The 24,073-nt window shown below is 39.4% G+C and overlaps 1 protein-coding gene across 2 annotated transcripts in view; it reads right to left on the reverse strand.

The window, feature by feature from the left end:
• The window catches only part of CPQ (carboxypeptidase Q), a 410,614-nt gene that overhangs the window by 62,065 nt on the left and 324,476 nt on the right, over positions 1-24,073 (reverse strand). For both annotated transcript variants that reach the window (XM_084751322.1, XM_084751321.1), the window contains one exon: positions 10,992-11,193. In XM_084751322.1, coding sequence (XP_084607448.1) covers positions 10,992-11,193 — 202 coding nt within the window. The remainder of the gene's footprint in view (positions 1-10,991; positions 11,194-24,073) is intronic.

A 24,073-nucleotide genomic window follows, 5' to 3' on the forward strand; every position in this document is an offset into this window, starting at 1 on the left:
TCTAAGTATGCATGAACATGGGGTGAAGGCCAAACTGTTGTCCGTTTCCCCCTTCTATGATTGAGCCTGCAGTAACTCTTTAAGAACAGAAATGAATTTTATGAGTGATATTAGCATGCATTGATCTTACATGTTACATCTGCCTTCTCTACTTATTACCTTTTTTAATTTGCACAAACTCTCTGAGCTCCTCTGAAAATTGGTTATACAATAGTAATCTATATTTCAGAAGATACTCATGAAAGTCTATAAAATAACACATGTAAAGCACCTAGCATAACATTTGACTCTTTTCTTGCTCACTCACATGATCCCATTTTCTTGAACAAATGAATAACACTGTGAAATAGTGAGAGTCATGAAATAGTATTGTGAAGATCCAGATGAGTCACCAAAGTCCTTTTAAACTTCAGATTGACTCATATTCAAGGTCTCTTTTCTATGTTATAAATTAAAAAATGCATTTAGCTCAAGAATTCAGCAATTCCAGATATAAAAACAAAAATAACATTCAGAATAGTAAGCATCATAGGTTAGCAGAAACTTGTACATCTCTAGTACAAGAACTAAAGAACAACATGACCCAAATTGCTTTACATAATTATTATGCTGCTGTTTCTTTTGTTCTTTTTCTGAGACTCTCATGTGTGCATTTGGGACAAAACACTGATTATGAGGTCTATTGAACATTAGGATTTTAGGCAACAGATAAAAGAAATCCAGATGTAACAACAGCAAGGTTGTTAAACTTATAGTCTTGAACTTAAATTGAAAGATGTATTACTAATAGAATTTCTTTTTTGTGAAAAAATATAATTCCTACTCTGGTTACTAAAAAGACTTATGAGACAACAATCATTCTTGGTAGCGACAAACACTGATGAAGCTTAGTCTGGAGCTCTAAATACCATGAACTTGTAATAGCAGTTGGACTCATTGAAGAAATCACATTCTAGATCTGGGGCAAGAAATACACATGGTGGCCTGGAACATTTGTAAGATTATAAAGCTAGAATGTTTCCAGTAACTGTGAGGCTCAGGCTAAACTCCTCAGAAGGCAGTCAAAGAGACTTCCACTGGTCAAAGCTGGGACAGCTCAGGAATAATTAAAAACAATTTTACAACAAAATGAAACATATCAAAAGTCTTGAAATTCATCTGTTAGCAATCATATAAAATGAATACATTCATCGTCTTTGGAAGACTCTAGGGAACAAACAAATGGGTTTTTAAATATGTAAATAAAGGAAAGAATAAATGATGACTCCTTCCTTCCTTATGAACAGTATCTCAGGGTTACCAAAAGAAAAGGCCATTTTAATAGAAGTATTTCAAATAATTAACAAGGAATGCAAAAACTGAAATACATTAATTAGAATATGTTCCAGTGTATATGAGAGAAAGTGTATATGAAAATATATACATATATGTATATACACACACAAATATATGTGTGAAAGTCTCATATATCTACATATAAATTCTGGGGAAAGAGAGAGAGAAGGGATCAGTTGTTCTTTCTAATATGAGTAAGCAGAAGCAGCACCTCATGTGCCTATTTCATGCATCTATTTCACCATCCAGAATTAGATTTGAATCAGAACTAACCACCTGATGACCATTTTGCAAGAATTACAGATAAAGGAACACAATCAACAATGTCATGGCATTGGAATCAGGACAAATCTCTTAGCTTTTGAAGCGAATAAGGGAAGAAAAGCCAAAAACAACAACAACAACAACAACAACAATAACAACAACAACAAAAACCCAAAACAAAACAGAACAAAAAACCAAAAAACCAAAACCAAAAACAGATAAAAGCATATTCTGAATTATTAGAGATCTCACAGGCATATCAGCTAGTTTTATTGTTTGAACCTTATTGAAATTTTAGTTCAACCCAAAATACAGTTTTTGTTTCCTTTTTCTTTTTCTTTTTTTTTAGTTTAATGAAACAAATTTAGCTAGAAACTTCTGGAAACTAGCTATACAACTGAACATAGCAAGAATTTTTTTCTAAAGTATTTTAGTGGAAAATAGCATAGTGCTAATACATACTTATATAATATACTTATAAGAGATACAAGTTATTTACAAATGGGTGGTATATGCTGGGGATCTGCATAAAAATCAGCTTGTGAAGAAGGCCAGTTGTGGCTGAAATGAAGTAGGACTGTCCATTGGTAAAACTGCCCCTAAGCTGAGTTATAGGTACAGGGGAGGGGGCACATTGTGCTGTTTGTTTGATATTTTCTGTGGTAACATATTGATCAGTGGTGTGGACTGAACCCAGTGATGTGCAGACATTAAGAAGACACTCCACACTTAGCTACATCTCTAGTCCTATAGTAATGTTTTCCTTGTAAATAGTAGCATTCTTTATAATCATAGGATATAACAAAAATGCATCAAACTGAATTTATAATCCTCACTCTTAATTTTAGGCTAGAAATGGATTCTATTGGGTTTTATGTCATTTCAGACTTTTTCCTTAGAAACTTAAATGTAGCTTTATTTTTTATTTCATGATGAAACCATTTTTCTTATTTTCATGATTATGTAAACCAAATCAGTTGGTTCTCAGCTGTGAGCCCCTGGAGAGAAAAGGCCACTTTTTACTTTTGTATTCTCCATAAATCATACATAATACTGCTACCTATTGAAAGCAGTGATTATATAGAGGCCCAGGCTTCTGAGGGATTAACTTGATGAATTTTCTGCTTTACCAAAGTGAGAAGGTGACAGTTGGAAGAAGCTGTGCTGTGAAGTTTGATCTTTCCCTCAGCAATGTGCGACTATATGCCATCCCAAGATGCTGAGCCCAAGCATCAGGAAGCCATGTGGTTGCAAGGGGAAGCGGTCATGCAATAGTGCTGCATGATCTGTTGCTATGTTACCAGGGCATGATGTCTGACAGGTAGGTTAGGTGAATTGTGCATTTGTGATTCACAATATTGTCACCTCATAGTGAGTTTATTGGTCCATAATCCCACTGTAAGTCAAGAAGCATCTGTGCAGTCAAATATAATGTAGAGCGAATTGATAGTCAAATGTATGGGTAGGCGATTCCCGATGGGCCAGCCATGAGACCATTAGAGGGAAATCTAAGGAAGCAAAGCCTTTCCAGGATAATGATACTAGAAGTCATGGAAGGTGGCAGCTAGAGAAACATACCACATCGTGTTCATGGGTCATTCTGATGAGCAAGTGGAACAAAATCTGCTGCTTCTTCCACAAGCTCCCATTTCATTCCATAGCTCTCACACTGTGCCTCCTATTGAGTGTGATCCTAGCAAAAGTTGTCTGAACTCATAACACTTTTTCCTAAGCACTCTTTTGCTGAAGATTTCTAGCTTCTTGGCATTGTCTGCAAACGGTTTTAACCTGAAACATACGGCCTTTGTTCATCTGCCTGGACACACTCAACTGTTCTCACTGTCAACTTCCCAGATAAACTGCCCAGAGAAAACTTTCTCCTGACTGCTACCTGCAGGGGCACCTGCCAGGCCTCTACTATTTCCTCACAAGGAATGTCCTCCATTCTAGTCTCTATTCTAACCTTACTAAGCTTTCACCATCAAGGTCCAGCTCCACTCTTGTAGCATTTTCCTGTGTTCCATACTAGGACTCTAGCAGGTGTTTTACATGTGTTACTTATTGGAACATTACACAATGCTGTTTACTGTCACTTAATTTTTGGTGTGCTGTTTATTTTCAAATCAATATATATATATAATCATTAAAATTTTATGCTCCAGGTAATATTGGTCCTTGTGAATATATAAAGAAGAATAAAATACTTTCTTGACTCCCAATCTTGTTAACAAGATAAAACACAAAATACATTAATTTCTCAAGGGAAGGATTGTATTTTAGTTTTAAATAACCATTTCTGGCAACATTACAAGATGTTTCATAAGTCACCATGTGACAACCTGAACCACTTCTACAATATACACAGCCCCTCTTCACCTAATCTGTAATCAGCCTGAGAGGCTTGAGGGCCCTGGGACTGGGGACCAGGAGGCTTCTGATGAAGTTGAAGCAAATCTGCTATAAAGGAGAAGTGTACAAGAAGATTATTAACCCTGAGCTTGACAAGCAACTTGAGGTATTGACGTGGGTGCTGAACAAATCTTTTTTTTCCAAGATATATTTAAAAGGAGTAGTCATGGAGTAGTAATACAAGAGTTCTGACTCACCAAAGCTAAAGATGTAAAAGGGAACCACCATCTAATGTTTATAATCCTACCAATGTATGTATGCCATCATACATATAAAAATGTACATATATACATACATACACGTGTATACACATACATACATATATACATACATACATACACACACATATATACACATACATACCATTTTTATTTAGTCTTTTGTAACAGTGTATTTCCTCCTGTAGTCACTCCTTTAGTTCAGTCTTCAGTAGAACAGATCTGGCTATCTATCCTCAGCTTCTACTCAATGCCTAGCTTATGCTAAATACTTAGGTCAGGCTTACTGAGTAAAATTTCCACACAGGGACTGAGAACTTCTGCCACAAATCAGAGATCTCAGCTTGGTGTGGTGGCACACACCTTCAATCCCAGCACTCAGGGAGGCAGAGGCGGGAGGACTGTTGTGAGTTTCAGTCCAGCCTGTTCTACAAAGTGAGTCTAGGATGGCCAAGAAACTCTGTCTTGAAACAACCCCTCCCGACCTGCCAAAGAAAAGGGGAAAAAAAGAAAGAAGAGAGTTCCCTTCTAATGTTCTCATAGATGTGAGAACCCTTCAATTCAGAACACTGACCTCTTTGAGCAACATTTACCATTTAGGGACAGTTGGGGACATAGACATGCTGGGTGCTGTATTCTACTTGGTGATGAGAAAACATGTATCTTGGATCCAGAGGGCGAACCCTGAACCTTATTTACATGAGCATACTTTTTTGTGTCCTTTCTGACTTCTTTCTTGGAGCATTTCAGAAGAAAGACATTTGGAAATGTCAAAAGAGAATGTTTTAGCTTAGTTCTGCTGATGTGAGGCACTAGACAGAAATAAGGAAGACTGAAAATATGCAAATTCCTGAATAATGTGTTTATTTTGTATGTCAGTAGAGTCTGGACAGAAATGAAAGAAACTAACACATGAGTTATCTAAAACAATGCAAAATGAAGAAAAGAGGCTCGTGCAATGGAGACATATTGTCATTGTTTACTGTCTGCTCAATGGATACTCTCATCTTCATCTTTAAAATTTTCCTTATATATCAGGAAACGGTGCTTCACAAAGACTACTGAAAAGGGTCCCACTTACGCTAGGAAGTAATATTTGATCAATATTCACCAATGTTGGTTGTACTACCATGTTTTCTTAGTATGATACAATTTAGCCCAAGACAGGAGTCACAATTTTTCATCAGTGTGATGGAAGGAAGCTTGTTTTATTAGTTCTTGAAAGAGTTCCTCACTTTGAAAAGGGATATCAATTATAGAGATTCTCTCTTCCATGACCAAGCAGTGTGGAAAGATGCTGCGTTGAACAACCGCAGCATGCCAAGGAGGGCAGGGTGAAACATGGAAAGGAGTAGGATGCTTGGTATGGTTGGAAACCTAAATTGAGCTGTGAGTTGGGCTGGAGACAGACGTCAATGGTAAAGCCCTTTTAGAGCCTGACTTTCATCCCCAGAACTGGAAAGGTGGAAAAAAAATTAAGCAAAAGCAAAAACTCTCTGCAAGCCCTCACTCTGGCTTTCTGGTTTAAAAAATGTGTTTAGCGTCCTCTGATTTGGATCTTCTATTTAATTTTCCAGATAAAAGCATCCCAATTTTTAGGTAGAGTTTCAACTTAAAGTTTACAATGGAGTGACCAGATTAAGGGGCCAGGAGTTTGGAATCCAGGTCAGTGTGGCTGAAGGAGGCCTGGGAATAAGTGAGTTCTGCTGAGAGAATGTCTATGGTGAGGTGAGGAACTGAGGAAGAGGCTTTAGGGTGCAGGAACAGAGCTTGAGGTATGTGTTGGCGTGGTCTAAATTATGTGGAGGTTGGGGACTGTAATGTCAGTATGTGAGGGAGGGGACAGAGGAGGAAAATGCATGCTTGAGTCTTGCAGGGCACTGTTTACACTTTACAGATGTGCTAGCCAAGGCTCACTAACTAGACCATGTGGTGTTCAGGGGTATAGACTTTATCTATATTCATCTCTGATTCCCTGGTGTCGCACAGCAGGTGAATAGTCAGGATGCTGAGTAACAAATGAGCAACCTTTAGAAAGAAAACTGTATAGCTCACAGCTATACAACAGAACATACATTCAAGGCCTGTGGTTCTTCCCAGAACACCGTACAATAAGAAAATATATTAGAAAAAGTTTGCAGCTTGGATCCTGTAGCACAAGATGAAATCTGTTCGGAGATATGGAATAAGAAGGGCCTCACTCTCTTAGGCCACACTGAGAGGTGCTTGTGTGTGTGTGTGTGTGTGTGTGTGTGTGTGTGTGTGTGTGTGTGCATGTTGTGTGTTTCTGTTTTTAAAGACATTTTAAACGGGTGTTTTTGAGCAAGTGAGAACAATATGCCTCAATACTGAAACAATCAGAACAACAAAAAAAATTTTGTCCTGTCACTGAAAGCCCATCCACACTGAAACAAGCGACCATTCAATAATCAGAGTCTATCTGGTACCAATAGATTGGTTTAGAACCTGAAGTTATTGTAATGTCGCTCTTATATTGTCATTGACAGAGTCAGGTAAAATCTGTAGAAGATGTTAAAAGAAATAGAAAGACTTGACTTTAAAGCTGTAGAAATGATCAGTGAGCATAGGATGTAAGGAGCTCCCACACTCCTAATAACCTCAGAGCAGGCTGTGTGTGTGACTAAAGGACCAGGCTCTGCATGAAGACCAAAGAGCTGTAGAAAAGCAGAGGCTGCAGGATGCTATGGGCTGAGGAAGGATTCATGATCATGAGTGAATAAAGACAACGCTGAAGGATAGGAAAGAGTAGTGATATTAGAGGAGGCATGGAAACGGCAAGGGTTGAGATCTTTGGGAGAGACATTGAGCGGAAAAGTATACCCATGACACTTTATATTAAATCTCCTTCTAACTAAGTGTCTATTATTTATCAGCTGGATTATTATCCATTAAAGATTTCAACCTGGTCAGCCTAGGATTTTTCAAAGATGGCATTTTCATAAACTGACCTACTTTTCTTCAAAATTAAGAAAAATCATGCTGAATTGTAATTCAATCTGTGTTCTCAGTAAGTATTTCTTTCTATTTAGCATACATTAAGCAGTTAAAAAAAAACTGAGACTCATCATCAAGTTGCCACTTCAGATTATGGATATTTGGCAGGTGTAGGCCACATAAGGGGCCAATAGCCATTTACTGGATCAGTATAAGAAATGAGAGAAAAAGAACAAAAGAGCTTGGACACGGTGCAACGCGTCATCTAAACAGTGTTTTTTACTCCTATCCTTAGGGCAGGTGGTTATCAGGAGCCAGATTACACATATAGTAGAAATGACGTACATTTCCATTTCCCTTCAGATCAGTTATGACTATCGTCTTTTTCTAAAGTTCTGGAACTTCTCAATATCCTGAGTGTTACAACATGAGCTCCAGGAACAATTCAACGTGGAAAAATACCCAAAAGATAGCTTAGAGCTAGAAGATGGTTTAGTGGATAAAGGCATCTACTGCCAAGTTGGAGACCTGACTTCAGTTTCTGGTACTTACATGATGGAAGAGGAGAGCCAATTCCTAGCATGTTGTCCTCTGATCTTCAGATGAGTGCTTTGACAAATGTATGCACACGCATGTGCATGTGCACGCCCCTGCGTGCACACGCAAGTACACACATACACATACATGCACACACATGTACATGTACATGTGCATACACACACACAAGTATACCCATATGTGCACACACACGGGAACACACACACATACATACACAGGTAACAGTATTTATTTTAAAGATAGCTTCATGTTAGCAAGGGACAGGCATCAAGATTGTGCTTCCATCTCATAATACTATAAATGAAACAGCAAATAATCCATTTAGTTACCCAAAGCATTTAGTTACCCAAAATGAAACACTGACGCTATAGAAAACCTGCTGACCTGAGGGAGAGAGGAGGATAACAAGGAATGTGAGGAGGAATAAGCAGTTATTTACAATAACAAACTCCTTGCTTCCAGTGGTAAATTATTCCGAACAGCAACAGGCTGAAATCCTTTGCATAAGCAAAAGCTGAATAAGATAAACATTTTAGACACTGCCCGAGACAGGGAAGACCACCTCAGCATTCCAGGCTCCTCTGTGTTGCTACATGGTGGTGTGGGCGGAAAGGCCACCAGCCTCAACACCAAAATGGCCTGATCTCTGCCTGACTTTGGCTTCTAATAGTTATTTAAGATCTCTAAGTCTGTGTCCCATCTTTAAAATAAAGGTAATTTATCGGCTTCCAAAGAGTGGTGTCAGATTCAAGACTGTTTTAGAGGAAGCTTGATCAGGGGCCTCATGAATTGTGGAAGCTCAATACAGTGCATTTTACTGATTCTACAACCAAAACAGGCTCAAATTTCTCCTTCCACTCTGTTATGTGAAAACTCAAGCCAGACTTTGCTGAGATCAAGAGGGATGGTACCTCACTGCCTTATACAAAGGTAATTAATCTACCTTCTCATTTTATACAGATAAATTTCTCTGGAACAGAGACATGTGAAGGAAAAAGGCAAGGGGCTTTCATGATCAAACACAGCAAAACAAGATGGTGTGTGGGGGGGTATAAATATTTTTTGTCTCAATTCTACTGTAGATCTTAGTTCCTTCTCCTCTTTGGCCACTCATGGCCACTCTTTAGTGTAATTTAGTCTGATCCACTAGCATGTTCCTTACAGCGGCTGACTTGGTGGTTCAGCTACAGGCTCACTGAGCAAATGGAAAGCACAAGCTTTCTTCCCTGTACTTAGATATCGAGAGATCATATGTGTAATGATCTATATATGTCCAGGCATTGTGCATTCTCAGTGGGAATATGGATTGCTGAGAATTTCAAGTTTTTGTTTAAATATGCACAGGACAAATGGACAGAGTTTGGGTCTTCCATTACAATAAAAGAAAGACCTTCTAATTTTTAGTTATTGATATTGGTGTAAATCTCCAAATCTAAAATATGCCTTTAAAACCCACAGTATCTCTAGTGAGATTTCTTTAAAATTTAAATCTGTGCAGCTGTTGGAGAAATCTGCTTTTTGAGTAGGAACCAAAGTGGCAGAGGTGGACCCGGAGTTTCTGCTTTTGTACCTATGACATACTAGAGTTCTGGAAAGAGTAATGTTAAGGAGCTCAAAGAGTAGACTTCTAATTTGTATAACACAAATGCAGGACAATCTGAAGGTGGTTCTCTGGTCTCTTTGACTATAGATGGAGTTGTAATACCATTAACTCTCTGACGTTGAGTCCTGGGAAAATGTGTGAGGCAGCACTAATTTATGTTCTTGAATCCTGTTCCCATATACTCCTAGGTATATTTGCACTTTGTAATTTCATCCCTGTCCTCATGACTTCTCTTCAGGAGAGTCACATCACAAATCACTAATCAGGGAAAAGCCAGATTATGCATGCCCACTTTCTGTTATTTGTGTGTGTGTGTGTGTGTGTGTGTGTGTGTGTGTGTGTGTGTGTAGGGAGGATCTTGAATGTGCTACAGTGTTCATACTTAGGTCAGAGGACAATTTATGAGAACTTTATATTTCCTTTGACCATGTGTGTCTGGCTGATTAAGATCACGTATCAAGGATTGATGGCAGGTGACTTTCCACTGGGCCATCTTGTCTGCTCCCTGTCCAAGCTTTTAACATAAGCATCAAGGACAAAGACAATTATAAGGAAGAATCTTACTCTCAAACAATGAATCTCTCATTGTAAAAGTTCAGGTACAACACTCTTTGGGTATAGCAATATTAGAGTAAGCGAAGGTTCCCTAGTAGAGGGCTAGAATACAAGGTTATTGGCAGCACTGACTGCCTTTTTCTTTATTTTTCAGTATTTGGTTGTAAGATCACCAAACATATAGCTTTAAAAAGAAATAAAAATCAAATAGCACCAGAGTTCGTGTGAAGGTCAGTCCCCACTCTCCACTCAACTGTGGAGAATGTCCTGTCCATTGGCTAGATCTGGGTAGGTGTTTGAAGTTTACTCCATGTATTGTCCTTGGTTGGTGCCATAGTTTGAGCAGGACCCCTGGGCCCAGATCTGCCCATCATAACGTTCTTATAGGTTTCTAGGACCCTCTGGATCCTTCTATTTCCCCATTCTCCCTTGCTTCTCTCTCCTAGAGTTGCAATAGGATGTCCTCCCCTCTGTCCCATTTTCCTGGTAAGTGAAAACTTTCATGGGACATGCCCCTTGGGCTAGTGTCCAGATATAAGTGAGTATATATCATTTGACTCTTTCTGCTTCTGGGTCAACTTTGGTGCCCCATATTTGACCACGTCTCCTAGATGGGGTAGCCTGGTGGCACTCAGAGGAAGGATAGCAGGCTACCAAGAAGAGACTTGATACTCTATGAGCATATACAGGGGGAGGAGGTCCCCCTCAGTCACAGTCATAGGGGAGGGGAGTAAGGGGAAAATGGGAGGGAGGGAGGAATGGGAGAATACAAGGGATGGGATAACAACTGAGATGTAATATGAATAAATTAATAAAATATATTTTAAAATTCAAAAAAATCAAACAGCAGATTTATAGGCTGAGTTATAGAATCATTCACTGCTGATCTCAGAGAGTGAAGAGCAGAGGGTAAGCAAATGCAAAGTGAGTACTGTGATCCAAATTATGAAAATAATCAGAGTATACCTTAGTGATAAAAACATAGGACTTTCACGCCAGTGGTTGCTGCCAGTAATCACTGTGACATTTAAATAGAGATTTTATTTTAAATTGGTGACAGCATGCAGCAACATCACCTTAATTTTTGGTCTTACCAGGCACTCCAGCTTGGATCCAGAAGTTAATATCAGTTCCTTCTCCACCACTAAAGACCTTGGTAACATTGAGGGGCTGCAGCAGACTCATGATCTCCTTCATGATAGCTCTGGCCTTGTCACTGCCAGTGAACTGTATCCCGGATGGTAAGAAGGTTCCTGAGTCAGACTCCATCACCAGACTGTACCTGGAAGCATTTACCTAAACAAAATTTAAAAAGAGGTAAGTGTTTTATTCCCATATGCTTTTTCTGTGCTATCAAATAATTATCTTCCTACAGATTGTTGTCAAAATAATATTACTCTGATCAATATCTACTCTGTGTATTTCCTGATGGTTCTAAGATGTATAATTTCCTATCCTGAGGTTAGCCAAACCTAAGAGTTGACTTGGAAAGTTACAAAAAATTATAATGGAGGGGATGTAATAAAATCCTAATGATTCTTACTAACAACAGTAGTTTTTGAACCACTTTGCTTAAGGCAACACTGTACTAGAATGTTCTTTGTATTTTGCAGGAGGAGAAAGTAATCATCCCTCTTACCCAACTATGTACACTGTAACCTAAACTCTAGCTGTTCTAGATAGATAATGCCCACTTGTGCAATAATGGCACAATGTCATAAGAAAAACCAGCTACTTTCTGGTTTAAGTCCTACTCCAGAAGATGAAAGGCAAACAATGCCTTTATCAGGCCAAGAACCTTTGCGAGACAAGTCATAGCTACTAGAGGAGAAACTGATATTATTATTTTGCTAAACTGACATAGTATTAGACTGACTTTAATGACGCATTGTTATAGTCATAGATTAATGCATCTTTCTCCCCTCAACAGAGAGAGAAGCTTCCATTTGCACAAGATGGTGAGTAACACAGGCCAGAGGAAGCAGATAAAAGATGGCAGAATTATCAGTCCTAATCAAATATAGCAAACCTCATCCTTCCAAAAATCAGAGGTAATTGCCAAAAAAAGAGGCAGAAAAATTATAAGAGCCGGCCGGAGGTAGAGGGTGACTATGAGGAAACAGTGTCTTCCGGACATAGCAGGGCAGTAGTACAAATGAAGGCACAGCAGTGTGACAGTATGTACAAGACCTGTGCAAGCCCAAATCAGACCAGATCTTAGTATATATAATGGATTTGAACATCAAATTCTACCCCCAGCCTTGGAGTGATTGGCAATAGTTAGCTGTTGGAAGAAAAATAGTTTTCTATAAAGTAAGTCCAGGGGAAGGCTACATATTCAAGGATATATGGGCAGCACAAATTGGTTTTGATAAAGAAAAGCAAAACACAAGTTGAGAGTGATGTATCTGAGAAGGGTAGGGGAGGGTGAATATGATCAAAACACATCATACAAAATTCTCAAATAAGTAATAAAAAATTTTAAACGAGGTCAAGAAAGCATGATCCTACACATAGTTGTGTTTTTGCATAATTATAAGTGAAAACTTCAATGTTCTTATAATAAATGTAGCTATATTTGCTCTAGGATGCAGATACTGCCTTATGGTACCATCGTTTGAAATACTAATATGTAATATATTTCCATTTATACCCCATATTAAAGGCTCATCTAACTGTGTATTGATGCCAGGTCAGCAGGTGGACATATAATTTGGAAGTCTTAATCTCTGCTCTGCCTCTACCCCAAACACTGATGGAAGGAGAAAAGTAAAACTACTATAGATCTTGTAAATGAAAAGAAAATTGCCCAAGAGCAGGCAGCTCTTGTATTTCCAAGAAGAAAGGCTGGTGAAGTGCTCTTAACTGTGCATTGCTTAGGTTAAAAGTGGAGCCTGTTGGTATTTTAGTGCCAATACCTGATACTAAACAGAACCCTGGTGAGGTGGACATGACCTTGGGATCATTGTATTTCATCCTCTGTACAGCAATGGCCACTCCTGACTACCAAAGAAGACCTACCACCCATTCCATCTCTCCTCGTGTCAGCACACCTTGAGCCTTGCCTTTTCTGTCTGTAGGATGTGACAAATGCTTTTACCTAAGTTTGAGTGTGGACTTATAGCCTCTTTTAAACCAAAGTAAGAGTGGTTGCATGAGTGCAACTTACCAGGGCTTCTAACCTCCCTTTTTGCTACTTTATTTATTTGTTCATTTTATATCCTAGTCATAGCCCCATCCTAGTAACACCATCCCTCCCTCTTTTCCTTTCCCTCCTCTATTCCTCAGATAAGTGGATCCCCCTCCCCTGTCCCATACACCCCTGCTCACCAATTCACATTAAGGCTGAATGTGTCCTCTTCACAGTCCCGCCATGGGTGAGTGATAAAAAAGCCAGCAACAGAGTCCATATCAGGGACAGGCCCTGCTACTCTTACTAGAGTACCCACATGAAGCCTGAGCTGCCCCTTGACTAAATCGGCTAACACATCTCTTAAATGCTTTCTGTTTCTTGAATTGCAAAAAGATGGAAATCCCAGAGACAGGAATGTTGAAATTTGAAATGCCACTGTGAAATGACGTAGGATATTGATGGACACTCAAAACTTGATGTAAAAAAGTGTGCCACAGGCTGTGAGCATAAGAGATGAAAAGCCTAGGCTTAGGAATTATCCAGTCTGAGTTGGATCTCACGGTTACCAATCTTTGTCTGTAGGCATCTGACATTTGATGTAAACATTTAGTTTATTCTTCAGTGAAACAGGGATGACAGTCATATCCAGTTTGGAAAAGCTACAGTTTGGTCTTAGGCACAAGGGACAATTGATAAACAGCAGTGTCACTGGTTTTACTGGTTTTTCTCTTTTTAGCACTGAGCATCTCAGATTTTCAAGGATGGTGCCAGGGTAAAGTATCCTGTCTGCTTACTATGATACAGGCAGTGCCTGCGGAGCACTTCCTCCTAGCCAGCCATTGTGTGAAATGCTTTACAGCTCATCCCATGGGTGCTAAGATAAGCTACTATAGTCTTTATACAAGTCCATGCAAGCACTGAGGCTGAGTCAGGTTACCAAGTGTCCTCAACGTCACCTAGGGCTAGCCAGGGAGAAAAGTGTGTGGTATGAGTATATCCCTGTTCTTCCTTTCATTGTTTGGTGTCGCATCTCCAGAATGGCCACTTATAATTTTCCAGCCGTAAGTCTTTACTTTTAAGTCAGAAATACAAAGAATGTCATTAAAGATAAGTAGATTTTAATTTTTGCATGATCGTAATATAAAGTCTACTCAGCTAGAATTTATTATCTCTGCTAATAGAGTAATTTAATTAAGCACAGAGAAGAGTGAAAACACAAATAAAAACATCTTGCTACACAATTTCCTTCCAATTAGGAATCAAAGCCTAAAAGAATAAAACTTCCCTTCAAGCCAAATAAAACAGGATGTGTATAGAGATAGTAGCAAACCAGAATCTTGCCATAGTAGAAAGATGCTTGCTTTCCATTCAGGTATGGTTCTATTAGCTGTTCCTAATTTGATAGCAGTATGCTATTGTTTTCTACTCATATATAAACATTGCCATATGTTTCCTATAAAGATGCAAGAAAACAAACCACTCACTATACATTGTACCACCTTTTCTGTAGTTATGGAGTCATCTAAGTTTTGGCACCTAAGTTGTAGCACCACTCTGAACAAAGGAACTGGAATAAACTGCTTTCACTCAGGAATGTGTTGTCACACACATCCTCATTAACACGAGTAGCTGGTGTTGGTGGGGAAAGCTGGTCACCGTTAGTGACAGGGAGCAAAGCCATGCTCTGTAAACCCACCCCCTTCTCAGCATACAGAGCCAGACATTCTGTCACTTTGTTTACAGAGCATAGAGAAAAGCCTACTTCCTGAGACAAAATGTTTGATTGCTGAAATGACCAACTCTGATGGAAATAAACAGGAACATCCAGAGGAAGAGTCTAAACAGCCCAAGGATAAGTTAGGATACGGTCTGCAATCCTCACTGCTCTCTTAACAAGCTCTTGGCTGTGTATTAGGATCTATGGGAATGAACACTCGTTACCATCCGATATATACAACCCAAAGAAGAGGAATGCTATCTGTGACCTCTTAGCAGCAGTCCTCAGATCAGTTACCACCTGCTCAGGGTTGTGGAGGTTCACAACTATCATAAGCTACAGTCACAACCTACAACACTTCTTTTCTCTTTATTCGTTTTCTTTTTCTTAAAGGTTAAGCAACTCAGCCAAAAACAATTTAGTAACAATTAGCATTGTTGGAGAGGCAAGATTAAAAAGAAGAAAACTGCTGAAAATACATATTAAATGTTTTAAACTGCTTGCTTTATAATATAAAAACAAGGATGATGTGTGTATTCTTTGCTCTTATAAAATTCCCCGGCAATTCTTTTTATTTTTAAATGTGGACCCATGTTCCATAGCTTTTCCTTTTCTCCCCAAAATTAGTTTCATTTTTTGTTTTAAGATTTAACTTTCTCATAGCATAGAGAAAATAATTTACCAGAAAATCATGAAAAAAATATGGCCATTTCCCCCACCCTTTTCAACATATCTTTATTTTTTTATTTAAAGTGATACTGAAATCCCCAAGTCAAGTGAAAAGAAAGGAGCCTCCTTGTTATTTGAGTTAATAGTGTGGCCTCCTCACTGTAAGCTTCAAAGAAGCTTAAGCCTGTACTGACATGGAGCCATCAGCCCTACCTAATACCACCTCTGGCTGTTCATGTGTCACAGATGATGGTGGTAACACTGTTTGGTCAAGTGGTAGGCCCAAAGAACGTTCTAAAAACAAACCATCCCTCCTGTGCTGCAATCATCTGCAATCACCAGGAACCCTGGTTCCAGGATGGAAGGCATTGGCTCCTTATAGAGCTCCAATCCAAACCTGGTGGAGGGTGAGTAGAGGTGCATCTCTTACTGTAGGGCATCATGAGCAGGATTTGCTTTCTGGTTAGTTCTATCCTGGAGCTCAAACATCGTGTTTCTGACAGTTTCCAGCATTTGATTTTGAACAGCCATGGATACCCAGTGGGGAGGTAGGAAAAAAATGATAACAAGGTCAGGTGCCATACATTATTTTCACTTGACAGCTCAACTAGCTGAAGCCTGAGTAAATGGGCAGGCTTGGATATGTGGCATTAGTACTAAAATTGCAGGTACCTATTGCAGTTTTGCCCTCATAGTGCTGGAGACAGGAGCAGAATGAACAGCTCCCTCAAGCCCACACCTGTCACTCTGTGTGTGTGCTCAGAGGCGTTCAACTGTGGGACATTGTTCCATTTTTTACAATATCATTTGAAGCACCTTAGATTTCATTGGATTTTCATCTTTTCTAATCAAAGTCCATTGATAGTAGCCCTTAAATGTATTAAGAAATATCATTGCTCCATTAATGTCACTATGGCAACCATAATGAGTCAGCAGGCTAACAATACTGCATGAATATCAGCTAAAAGATATGTTTTAATTACATAAAACAGGACTCTATTCATTCTGATATTTGAGAAAAGAATGAAATATCTAGAGTATTTGATAAATAAGTTTAAAGAGGGCTTATATGTCATATTAATGCCTTTCACCATAGTCTGTAATTTTATTACTGATGTAGCAACAGAGCTGATGAAAGTCATGGGACTCAAGATCCTACAGTGACATTTTGATTCACTCTGTACCATACATTGACACAGTATTTCATGTCATTGGCTTCATATCCATTTCTATATGCAGCTATAGAATGTTCTATACAGTGGCTTCCTAAGGACAGCTTTCTTGCCCCCTCTCCCTCAAAGCCCTGATGCCCCATTACTCTGCCAGTCTCTATGTATCTCTCCCAACTCTCTGACTTTTCCATGTTCAAAGGTTAGAACGGAATTCCCAATGAAAGAAGCACTTCCTTCCACTGACCACTTCCTTTAACATCATCATCATCATCATCATCATAATTTTCTTGCCCTCAGAATAAACTAATTCATACTCAAGAATCAATCCAGTCCAAAGCCACTACTACTCGGCTCATGAACTTCCTTTCTTTAGGAAAAGATGCACATGAACACTTCTTGGTTTGATAGCATCTCCATATGCTTTATTTGTTCACATACTTTTACTAATATTAGTAAAGACTAGAAATATAGCTTTGAGAAATTATTTTTTAAGTGTTCTTTTCCTTCAAAAGTGCAGGAGTGGATCTGAAGCTTCTTGAAAAACAAATTAAAGCCAGGGCTCTTGGTTCACTTCTTTCCAAGCCTTTCATGATGAGTACTCCACAGCCCTAGCTAATATACTGGCCTGTTGTACTTTATTCCATTTGTGTTTTCTCCTTCTTTTGCTTATGTAAAAACTCAAAGTCTCCTACAAGTAGGGTTCCTAAGGCCACATTAAAAACCAAGAAATGCTCAACAGCCTAGAAGAGGCAAGGGGCAAAACTATGCATATCTTTGATGCATTCCCAGTGTAATAACAGCATGCATGAGAAACTCCATAAATACTGCTGGGGAGAGGTGCAACTGGAGAATTCGAGACAGGATTCCACTGGCAACTTGAGGACAATGCGTTGTTCTAGCTGTAGCTGCTGAAGAAGTGGGAAGACAGAATGGCGCTCTACTGAGCTTTCATTATCTTGGAAAAGAAAGCAAATATCTAGCTCCTTGAAATAGCTGCTGTTGGGGCATCATGTACATGTTAGTAACGGAGTTACTTAGGAGCCTGAAAGAGGAGAGTTGTAAATTCAAGGTCAGCTTGGGTAACGCAGTGAGACCCTGTCTCAGTAAGAATAGAGGGCAGGGCACAGAAGGGTGGCTTAGAGGTTAAGTGCACTGGATGCTTCTCCAGAGGATCAGTGTTTGGATCCCTGAACCCAAAGGCAGATCACAACCATCTGTGCTTCTAGCTCCAGGAATCTAATGCAGTCATCTAGGCCCTGTGAGTACATATGTGGTGTGTGCGCATGAGTCAATCAATAAAAATAAAAGCACATGTCTGAAAGTAAAAAGAGAGCTGAGTATAAAGCTCAGTGGTGGAGCACTTGTCTCAATGACCAAGGTCCCAAGCTTAGAATTTGGAAAAGAAAAACTCAGCAGTGATTTTTCCAGGACTCATTTTTGTGGGGATTTATTTTGAGACTCTTTGTAATGATGGACACTGGATAAATAGTTAAAGTCCACAAGGACACTGTTAAAAGATGCAGAAACCTTTTATTTTTATAACATGATTTCCTATATATTAGTAATCAACTAAAGTAAAAGACAAAATATTAAGTCTTATTTTAGTAGAGATGTTTATTCAGGGAGAAAAATGTGTTTATTCAATAGCTATTAAGAAGAAGTTGAGTGGACCATACATCCGCATTTGCCCTGGGCAGACCTAGTTTTCATGCCTAGCTCAGTATGGTTATTAACGAGGCCTCATTTCTCCTGTAGAAATGTATTAGTTTTAACAGAAAATCATACTGGCAACCTGTGAAAGGCTTCATTTACAAAGACATAGATAACATTACAGGGGGCCAGAGCTCACCAGCAGACACTGACTGGTTACCACACATGTGATGAATTCTAACAATGTGTTGTCAAGGACAAAAAAATTATGGAAAAGCCTGGGTAAAACTTTAATAGAAGAGACAATGATAATCCCAAGAAAAAGCCACTATTCAAGAGGTTCTCATGTGTATGAGAATCAAGTTTGTTTCTAGGGTATCCCTAGAATCTAGATGAGAGGAATCTTGAAATATTTGACAAAGGAAGAAATGAATCTGCATCCAGATACTGCTTCTGAGACATTTTAGATCACCAGAGAGGAGCAACGTATATCAAAGTCTAAAAGCATAATGCAAATATGTTCTACAGGCAGTTGGCCTTCAAATATCAGCTGTCCTTTCCAGCATTTTTCAGGCATTAGCAAAACATTCTACAGTTCAAATTACAAGTGATCATTAAATCTCAAACACCAATTGAACTTGGCCTATGCTGAATTCCCTTATCTTCTGGGATCTGAAACTGTGAGCTTTATTCATGTCTTACTTGATGCTCTTTCTAAATTTTTTTGCTTCTTTTTTTTCAGCTCTCTGGCCTCTGTGTATTGGGCGGTCAGAAAAAATATAAAAGCGCCTTACCTTTCCTCTGTCCACACCCACTCTGTTGGAAATAGCAACCAATTTTAAGTGATTCTATTTTTGTGACAAAATCCCTCTCCTGAATCACACATTGATATTAAATGCTGTTCATGTATTAGTTTCCTGTGCTGCTGTAACAAATAGCTATAGTATAATAAGACGCAACACTGAAATATGTTCCCTTTCTAAGGAAGTGAATCTTGCTGGTAGAGTTCATAAGCTCCATCTGGAGGCTCTGAGAAATTTTCTTCATTTCCTAGCCCCCCAGATGTTGTCTACTTTCCTTGGCTCATAGCCCCATCACATTGCCTTTTCTCTTCCCATCTCTGCCATTATATTTCTTCTTTCTACTAGTACTGAGGTGATGGAGACTGAAAATATTGATAGTCAATCTTGACACCACCTTCCAAATACCACGTCCCTGTGCTCTATTTTCAACATCCACCTGGACTCCTATGGGACTTTGCTAATACAGTCAAAGTCTAGCATTTCCAAATAGACTCTGAGATAGGTATAAGACTTCCCTTTTTCAGCTGAGTTCCCTCTCCATCTGATCTGGGGAGCCCCAGATGCCCTAAGAAGCATCACATAGCCCTCAGGGAGATTACAAGCCCAACCTTCTTCTGAAAAGAAATCCATTCAGTATATACCTAGGGATTCCTGGAAACATCTATGCTCTGCTAAGGAGACCTTAGATATCAGCAAATGCTAGGATAATTAAGTACTGCTTTCCCTCTCTTATGATGGGGCTGAGCTGTAAAGGAAGTGTCCCTGGTGCCTCTAGCCCCAGGGAATAAAACACATTCACCTTCAAAACCCCTTCCACTGCCCAAGGTTCACAAGTACCTGTTTCACATGAAATAAAGGGGCCAGCATCATCTGTTTCATCAAAGACTGTCTGACAGTTGTCATTTATTCTGGGGAAGGATGGGCTCCCCTCCTTGCTAAAGAATAGTCGTTGGATCCGCAGGGCTTAGCTGCTGGTTAGTCAGCTACATGCTGCTGGCTGCTGCAAGCTTCTCCAGTCACCACTGACTGGCATGTCAGTGCAGATTGCTGTTGCCACCTTTCTAGTGCTGCTCCACCCACTGCAGTGCCAGTCTGTGGGAGCAAGTGGCTAGCTATTCTTGAGGCAGTCATTTTGTCTTCCCGCTCCCCCCTGCACCCCCACCCCCACCCCCGGACAAAACCCAGCTCACATTGACAGACTCCAGCAACCCTGGCCAGCATCACTGTGCTCTAGGAGTGCTGAGGTCCTGTCCAGATTGTTTCTACCTGGACTCTTGACATTCTGCAGCTTCTTCTGTGCATGGTAATCTTTAATGACTCTACACTAGAGGATGTTACTCCTCCCCTCAGATGCTCCAAGTAAGTTCCATCTCAGAGTGAAAGGCATTTGTGTGTAAGGCCTGACCTTCCATTGTTCCTCATGTCCATTCACCATCACCCTAGCCTCCCCTCTGTTATCTTCCTCACCATTTACACTTAGTGCACTTTCTATGAGTTCTGACTTTTTTACTCTCCCTCTAGCTTCCTGCAGGACTCTGCCAAAATATCATCATGTAGACACTTTATTTCTGACTACCTCATGTGAAATAAGACTTCCTCCTTTGCTCTTAGTAGCATTCTTTAAGTCTCTTACTCAGCCTTAGTGTTTTCCTTTGAACAAACGATAAGGATCCCCTTCTTATGATGCCCCCTTCCTTCCTTTGTATGTATACTCTTCTGTAATGTTCTTGCAGGCCTTTATCCAGGCTGGTCCTCTGACTTTTTCTAACAATAGACACTGGTGAAACTGAGCACATATGACAACAGGAAGACTGCTACAAGAAGCTTGTGACTCAAACACTTTTGTGATAATAGAAAGTCCACAACAAGAAAGCTTTATCTTGTGCATTCCCGTGACATATATGTGCAGAAAATGCCTTAAGGTGAGATGGCTCCTAGTTTACAGTCAGCTCCAGTGTCCATATACACAAGTGAGGCCACCTCAGACTGCCTCGTCTAGACAAGAAGTCAGATGACCACACCCTACTGGTCATGGATGCTAAATAAAATGCAAGACATTCAATTAAATAACCAATTTTGCAGTATTTAGAAGCACATTCTCTGCAATAGCTCAAGGAATCTGTAACAGCACAACAAAAACACATGTGTGCAATCATAAGGTTTTAAGTGAGTGAATATCTCATATTACTCTTTCAAAGAAAATATATGTATTTAGATAGAAACTGGTTAGGTGGGCAAGTTACAATTTTAACATTAAATAAATTAAGGAGTCAGACTTTAATTTTGTACATGTGGGATCATCCTTCTCCAGTGAGCACATGTGCGAACTCTGAATCTGTTGAAATGCCTAAATATGGTTTGATTTTCAGACTTCAGTTCAAGAATGAAAGGAATGTCATGATTAGGGAAGAATCTGAGGAAAATTGTTGCTTGTTATTTGGTTTATAATTCAAGAAGATTCAGGTTGTCTATAAAATATTGAAAATATTTAAAGGAGAATGAGAAAGCTATATGTAAGATTATCCTTAAAGAAGAAAACTGGCTGGCTTGTTGGATAGAGAAAGCTGGCCCATATGATGACTTTTAGGGGTCGGTGGCTACAACTGTCTTGGATGAAAGTATTTCAATTTTTGAACCCTTCAGTCTATTCTCAGCCCAGCAGTGGAGCCATCATTTGACCACTTGTTAGTGCAGATTATGAGTCTGTTCAGGATTCTCCAACAGTTTGAATCAGACTCGGAGAAGTGGTCCAGGAAGCCTTTCTAAACCCAGCTGCTTTTTTTTATGTGTGACCTCTCTCCTCACTTCCTTCTTTTCTCTGCTCCACTTTAAGCACACTGCTTCCTCCCTGTTCTCTGAGTGCCAAGCATGGCCCTCCATCAGTGGTAGCCCTGCCACTGCCTTTTGCTTTCCCTAGACTCTTCTGGATTCCATGTAGGTCTCCTCATTACATTTTAAGTATTTACTCTGATAACACCACTCCACAAACTCTTCTTCATGCCCCTCTGTCAAAGGTTAAACACTCTCCAACATCCTTTTCTCTTTTTTTCTTTCTCTTCAGCACTCATCTTTGCCTGTATGCTTTCTGACATATCTAGCTAGTTTATTATCAGTATTTAGTTGACTGGAACCAAGAGGAAGACAAAGTTTAAAACAGTATCTGGCACTTAGAATACTTGAGAGGACATGTGCTGAGAGAAAGAATAAATACATTTATGTACATATCTTTGTGTGCATGTAGACATATTCACATATATAAGCCTAGCTCTGTGCACAAAACTAAGACCTATGCTGGATCAAGGTGACAATGAGCACTTTACAATCTCAAGCTGTCCTTTCCTACAGTTCTCAAGCTTTAGTTTCTATTTTATAAGGATCTTTAAAATATATAAGTTTTGATAACATATTATAAATGCCAAGAATCAGTCATTCTACTCACAGATGTTGAGAGCAAAAAAAAAAAAATGTGATTTCTGTCGGTTGGGAAGGCTGAGGAGAGCAAAAGAGCAACCAATGGGAAGGGTTTTCAGCTGGTTAGTAGAAGCAAGAACTCCTGGTGAGCTGTGGCTACAGGCAACTGTGTTACCAGACATATTCTACGCCTTCCTGTAGAGTACAAGAGAGGAGTTTGAAGGTTCTTACACTAAAATAAGAGATGTGTTTGAGGAGATAGGACTTTATCTTATCTAACCATTATGTTATTCACACTTGTATCAAAGCATATGTATAATTGTACATTTTTTTATGTATCAGACAAAAATAAGTTTAAAAATAACACAATAAAAAGAATAGAAAGTGTGTGCTAAAGAAGTAGACTTGGCTACAAAAGGCCAACATGGAGGCCTCTGTGGATGGTGAAAATGTGCTATGTTGTCTGAGATACTGTCAACATCCTCGTTAGAGTTTTAGAAAATGTTGCTTTGTGGAAAACTAGTCAAAGGCACATGAGAACTCACTTGTTATTACATGGGAAGTAATTAATATTTTCTTAGAATAAAAAATAATATTTTTGAAAACCATTACATAAAAACACTTTCCAGTAAGCTATGTAAGGTAGTTTTACTTGGTGGCTGAGCTGCATTTTTTTTTTTTCCTTCTTAGGGTAAATCTCGAGTGAGTACATCCTTGGCAGATCCTGACTTTATTTCACAATCTGAGATTAAACTCTCCTTGTGTTAGACTTACTGAAATGAAAAGGCTCCCATTCCCCAGAGAGCAGGGAGGTAAGCAATAGGAAATGAACTGCCAAGTAGAAATTTAAATGGAATTTAAAAATATTAAAAATACCTTTTTAAAACCTTATGGTTTGTTATGTTAAAGATGGTGCAACATGAGGCTGATAACACTCAGCATAATCATCCAGACTCAATTACAGAACCAATAAGTGCATCCTGGGACCACCAGAGCTTTAACGATTGCTTTTTATAGTCCCTGAGTTTTAAAGTAGTCAGGCAAAATGAAGGAAAATAATAAACAGATGAGGCAATTTGACTTTGAAAAGAGTTAAGATAACTTAATAGGTATATTTTAGATAAAAAGGGGCCAAGGAATTATAGTGATTACAGCGGGAGATCCAAATAGGTATGTGCAGTGAGCTAAGGGGGATGAGGAGAAACAATTTCCCTTCTCTGAGAACAGTAATAAACAGAAACGGCAATCATCAGAAAGGAGGAAGAGAGAACAGCTAAGGTGGAAAATACCTCCAAATGTGCTAGCAACAATAGCTGCCCCGAGCCACCCGAGGAGCACTTAGGAGTCTGCAGGAAGAAAAGCCCAAGGTGAGGGAAACCAGAGAATCAGTCAGGCTCTCAGCCCTGCCCACATCCTTCCCTCATTTCCACCTCCTTCGTCCCGTGTCTCTGGTGACTTGGCTGGGTGTGAAGGTGACTACTCTAAGGTGGTTGGTCTCAGGGCAGAGTAGACACTCCGATTCTCATGTCCCTAGTAACTGCTACCCAGCAGTAAGTGGAGGCTTGAAGATATGGAGGTTCTCATGACATTTGACACAAAATAAGAGACAAGTTTCTTAGCT

The sequence above is a fragment of the Acomys minous genome (genome assembly GCF_964271855.1).
Source record: "Acomys minous genome assembly, chromosome: 12".
Classification (NCBI taxonomy): Eukaryota; Metazoa; Chordata; class Mammalia; order Rodentia; family Muridae; genus Acomys; species Acomys minous.